Below are 5,634 nucleotides of genomic sequence, written 5' to 3'. Positions count from 1 at the left end.
GGGCGGGTAGGGGGACAGGTGTGGTGTCGCAATTCGTGACAAGCGTGATTGGTAGGCAGGGGATGGTAGGTGCAGAGATTGAGAGACGCTGGGCTTGGGCGGGATTTTCAGCAGACTGGGAGGGTGACCGCGAGCACGGGACAGGCAGCATGGTGCTGGCGCGCATGGGGCTGGGCCCATGTGACGTGACCACTGTCAACCCCGCCGACGCCGCATCGCCGCGCAGCATGGGGAAGAGGGGGGAAAACGCGCCGCGTGCTGGATGCACACACCTCCCATGCAGGTATGGACCACCCACTGAGAAAGCGGGAGCAGCCCGCCGGCATCCCGCCTGCCTCCCAACGCCCCGGCCCGCAGCCCCAGCCCGCGGCCCCAGCCTTCGCTGCCTCACCATGTCAGCGAGCTGCGTGAATATGCTGCCCAGCTCGACGATGGTCGCCTCCACGCTGTGCAGCGCCTCCGCCCGGCTGCTGAGGTAGCCGTCCTGTTGGTTGCGAGTCCAGAGGACGCGACAGGTGACGCAAGGGACAGTGTTCCGCCCCAGGCGCTACAGCACAGCCGAAAGCGCAGCGTCGCAACTTGCGGAGATGTCATTGCGCGCATAATGGTTCGGCTCCCAGGACCCCATCAGCAAGCACAAGCGCGCGCCATCGCTCCCAACTGCACACCGCGCGGGCATGCTGCGGCGCACCTGCTGCTGCAACACCATCTGCTGCTGCATCTGGCCGCCGCCCTGCGCGCAGTAAAACCGATCAGGGAGGAAGGAGGGAGGTGATGTGTGGGGATGCGAAAAGGAGAGCAGGGCGCAGGCCCGCTTACACCTAGGTCCTGCAGTCCCATCTAGCCAACTTCTGGCTGCCAGCCCGCTGTGCGCCAGCAGGGCAAACCCCCTCGCAGCAGCCCCAGTCATCCAGCAGCGGCGTCCAAGGTTGCCGTGCCCCGGGCCCTCCCCCTCGCCGCACCTGGCCGCCGAACAAGCTCGCGGCCGTCCGGCCCGACCCCCCTGCGCCGCCGCCGCTGCTGCTGTCGCCGCCCGCCAGCAGCGGCGTCCGTTCCAAGAAGCCTGCGGGGCCGAGCGGGCGGCCGCAAGTGGGGGGAGGAGGGGCGCGCGTCCGCAAGCCCTGTCAGCATCAATTCGCCAGGCCGCCGCGGCCACCGGCGGCTGCTGGCGTCCCCGCCGCGCGTACCGCTCAGGAGCGCAGGCACACAACCTGCCTTGTTGAACCTGGGCAAGCCCGTAGCCGCAACCTCAAGCAGCCGATCCCGGCCCAGCAGCCACAGCTCAGAGCAGGGGCACCACCCCACGGTCCAGCGAATGCAGCGCCACTCCCGCGGCCACACCCTCCTGCTCCGTATGCGACCGCCCGAGGGGCCCGCTCACTGCTGCTGCTGTCCGGCTGGCTGGAGAAGAGCTGCCGCCGCTCGTTGTGGGACTTCAGGTTATCAGTCCGCAGGGTGAGCACCTGGTGTGATTGTGTGAGACAAACGGATGGGTTCGGCGAAGTGCAGCAGACCGTCAGGCTTGGCGTATGGGCCACGGACATCCACGGAGCAGCGCCGCGGCAGAGCCACATTACGTATCATTGCGGCCAGGCAGCTGCAGGCAGGGCATGAAAAACTGCCGTTCGCGGGACGCGATTTCAGAGGCGACACAGGTATCTCTGGCTGCCTTTCAACTTGCATCCCGCAAACGGCAGCCGCCCATGCCAACCCGGGCGACGACGGCTGGTGCTGCGGCCGAGGCCGCTGCTGCCCCCGTCGCCGTCGACGCCACCAACGCGGTGGGTTCTGCTGTTGTAGCCATGCTGCTGCTGTTGGCGTGCTGCTCGCTCACACTGCTGCTCCAACCTCAAGACCGCCCCACTGCGCACTTTCTACTTCAACAGAAGCTGCATCCACCAGCCCCGGCGGCGGCAGCAGCAGCAGCGGCCGCGCCGCAGCAGCAGCAGCAGCAACGGCGGCGCTGGCGGCGGCAGCGGCGGCAGCAGCGGCAGCTGCAGCTGCAGCGCGTGCCCCACACGACACTCAGGGCGCTCGGCGGGACCTTGCCGTGGAGCGCGGCATAGCCACGCCAATACAACCATCTACCCAGCCTCCACAAATACACTCAACAACTCACGTCTTTGAATTCTGCTGTCGCATCCTTTAGCCGCGTCCGCAGCGAGTCCACCACAGTATGCGAGTGCTCCGCACTCTGCCGGTTCGCCGCCTCCCCGCCGCGCGCCGACAACCGCTGCAGCTCCGCGATGCCCTCGTTCAGCAGCTGAATGTCGTGCTTTATGACCCCAGTCATCTCCTCTATCTCGGCGCTCGGGTCGTCAAACATCGACGTGCGTTTCGCGAGCTGCGCGAGCTTCTGCAGCTTCAGGGACGTCTTGTGAATCGACAGGCCGATCTGGGACGCGCGCTTAGTGAATTCCGACTGCTGCTGCACCAGGGCGCGCGCGGGGTGCGCGGCGGAGGAGGAGGCTGCGCAGCGGGGGCGTGTGCCATTGCGGGCGGGCGCGGTCAGCGGACGGGGACAGGGGCGGGAGACAGCACGGCAGTGATGCAGGGTGCATGAGCGGCGCGCGCTGCCTTGCCGCAGAGTGGCGCAGCAGAGCGGTGACGCGCCACTGCTATCGCATACGGTTCACCTACCTCCATTCTGACTGTACGGCCCCGCCGAAGCTCCCTGCGAGGACGGCAGCAGGCATATTAGACGGTTCTCGGCTGGGCTGCAAAAAAGTCGGTGCCCGTCACTTTATACCGAGTATACCTGAGATTTTTGTAGCCGTTCTACTATCGCCTGCCACTCCTGCGTCCGATCACGCAGGCTGGTAGTCGCGGCCCGCATCCACAATGATTGAACCTGCTATCGGAATGTGCTTCCTTATGTATGAGGCCGTGTCACAGAATGAGGCCGTGTCACAGAAGAAGAGCTGGACCAGCGGTTGTTGTGCCACTCGGCGAAGCGCCGCGACTTTGTCATGCCGAGGAAAGTACTGCATGAGCAGCTTCGCCGCTGTGGACGCTGCATCGCAAGGGCCACTGATGAAATGCCGTATCGATGCTGAACAACGTACGTCATGTGTAAAATCGTCGTATCAAGCATGCACTGACGAGGGTTCGATTACCGAGGGGTAGAGTGGTCACCACCGTACACACCGCACACGGCAGGTGTGGCAAGCGGAAGCAAGTATGTCACGATTGAATACAAGCCGCTACCCGCTGTCTTCGCCATCGCATCCGCCCATAATCGGACCCCAAACCCATCCACATGCAATCATTCAAATGTCCTCCCATACAACAGCAGCCCCGTTGTGAAAAGCGATCTGCTGCGCCTCGCTTGTTTGCACTTTACAACCGACAACAGCAAACATGAGCATATGCCAGAGGCATGAACAAATCTAGGAGGCCTGTCAATGACATGCCATGACGAAGTTGTCCCAAGTATGGGAACACGACAAGCGTACAAGTGCACCCTCGTTAATTCCCGGGCCTAGTGTGAGCTGTTTTGGCCGGGAGATATAGAAACCCGGGAGATGTACAGCATGTGGTGCCCTGGTATACTAAAAAGGCAAGACATGCAAAGCTGCACATACATGACCAACATCCGCTCCCAGCAAACTAGCTCAGAGCGATCTCTCGCATGTGCACCCACGAAAAACTAGCGCTCCGCCCCTGCCCGCGCCGCCGGTCCCTCAGCCTGCGCTCCAGCTGCAGCTCCCCAAGGCGCTTTATGGACTGCGGCAGCCCCATCAGCAGCTGCTGGGCAGCTGCCGCCTCCCCCGACACGCGTAGCTGCGGAACCTGCGGGTGCGGGCGGCCGCGGTGCGAATAGGGTCTGTTGCTGGGAGCGTCGCAGGGAAGGGCGGATCATATGTGCGAGCTGCACACAAGCATACAGGCTTGAGGGAACCCAACACTGTCGCACCAGACGTTTGCAGACTTTGGCCGATGCAACGGCTGGCATCAAACAACATGATACGCCCTGCACCGGTCAGCAGCCACCGCAGCGAGCCGCGGTCAATTGCAGCTTCACAGCCGCCCGCCCGTCTGCCTTAAAACTGCTCACTTCCCACGCGCCCAGCAGCTGCTCAAGGCCGGCCGCGTGGTCGGCCACAGTGAACACCCCCAGCGCGTCGGCGGCGGCCGCGTAATCGCGGTACAGCTGGCTGCCACCGTTGCCCCCAGCATTGCCGTTCCCCCGGCCGACCACCGCCGCGTCTGGATCCGCCCCGCTGCCACCCCCTTCTGAGCCTTGAGCGTCCCCGCCGCCGCCGTCGCTGCTGTCACCGCCGCCGTCGCCGCCGCCGCCGCCGCCGCCGCCGCCGCCGCTGCTGCTGCTGGCGCTGCGTGCGTTGGCGCGGCCGTGCCATCCGTCGTCCATGCGCGCCCCCGGCATGACCACCCCCCTTGTCACGACATCAGCCAGCGCCAGCAGCGCGGCCTCAGGGTCGGCTTGCAGCAGCTTCCCAACGACCGCCGCGGCGGCCGCCTCGTGGCGCGCCTCGTCGGACGCGACGGCGCTCAGCAGCTGCGCGAGCGGCGCGGCGCCGTGGTAGCCGGCGAGCCGCGCGGCGTTGCCGTGAGACACCCGGGACGCGTGCTCCTGTGGTCGGCGCGGTCGGCAGGGGCGGCGTGTGCAACTGCAGGGCGCGTCGTCGTTGAGTCGCACCAACACTGGTGCAAGCACAGATGCTCAACCCCATGTTATACGGCTTCCCGCCACCCGCCATCTCCGCTTGTTTCCACACGGGAACCCTCCCACTGGCCGACCGACACCCAAAGAACCAATCTGCATGCCCCTGGAAGCTGGGGGCTCGTGCCAAAGGTGGCGGCGGTGTCGCAGGCGGTCGCACCTGCAGCGCCCAGAGGGCGAACAACCGGTAGGGGTCAGCGCCGAGGCCGCCGCCGTCCACCCCCGCAGCGATCAGCCGCTGTGCGGTGACCTGCAGCGCCCGCGAGTCGACGCGGCCAGACAGGTAGAGCCAGCTGCTGAGAAGCTGCCCATGCCGCACCTCCTCAGCTGCCCAAGCGCGGCCCCACCTGGCGGTGGCGGCACGGCCGCGTTTGGTCGCAAGACAGCAGAGTTGTATGGAAGCAGCAAGGTGGGTTGAGGACGATGGCCCAAAAGCTGTAACTGTACTCTGAAACCCACTCCGCGTGTTGAGATTTTGCACTTGTTGCAGCAACCCTCTGCGCTTTGGCGAAGCCCCTGGCGCGAGCGCTCACCTTGCCCACGCGTGCGTTTGCGCCCCTGTCTCGTCCCCGGTAGCTTGCATCGAATTCAGCAGTGACAGCCCGTTGGGGGCCACCGCCTCAGAGACTGCCACGCCAGAAAGGACCACCAGCAGATCGTTTGGCAGCTGCGCTGCGGATCCGCGCAGCAGCTGCAGGTCTTCCAGGAAGGATGCTGACGTGGCGTCCGGAAGGAAGTCCGAGGGCTGCCATTGCTGCAAAGTCGGCGGCAAAAAGCGGGGCAGGAGCTCGGCTGACACCCAAGGCTCCAACTCCTGCAATGCCGGGGTGAATGATCATGCATTGGTTGGTGCTCATGTGTGTGTGAGGTCAGGGAGGAAATTCGGGGGCCTGCATGCTGGGAGTGGCGACGGCGTTCGCCCTGGCGGCGACCTCTATCATGCGGCGTCG

The 5,634-nt window shown here is 65.3% G+C and overlaps 1 protein-coding gene across 1 annotated transcript; it reads right to left on the bottom strand.

Moving 5' to 3' along the window:
* Positions 1–107: 107 nt before the first annotated feature.
* Positions 108–5,267, bottom strand: MNEG_7570 (syntaxin 5; the record flags this gene model as incomplete). Its single annotated transcript, XM_014043958.1, has 13 exons — positions 108–115; positions 273–297; positions 392–484; positions 692–733; positions 963–1,063; positions 1,382–1,463; positions 1,849–1,994; positions 2,194–2,469; positions 2,641–2,674; positions 3,640–3,792; positions 4,058–4,594; positions 4,845–5,031; positions 5,218–5,267. 13 exons carry the CDS (start codon positions 5,265–5,267, stop codon positions 108–110), a joined length of 1,734 nt encoding a protein of 577 aa, XP_013899412.1.
* Between the last annotated feature and the right edge of the window lie 367 nt (positions 5,268–5,634).

This window comes from Monoraphidium neglectum, assembly GCF_000611645.1.
Source record: "Monoraphidium neglectum strain SAG 48.87 unplaced genomic scaffold scaffold01350, whole genome shotgun sequence".
In the NCBI taxonomy this organism is placed as follows: Eukaryota; Viridiplantae; Chlorophyta; class Chlorophyceae; order Sphaeropleales; family Selenastraceae; genus Monoraphidium; species Monoraphidium neglectum.
The sequence above is the reverse complement of the archived record's forward strand: the minus strand, read 5'-3'. Positions and strand labels throughout refer to the sequence as shown.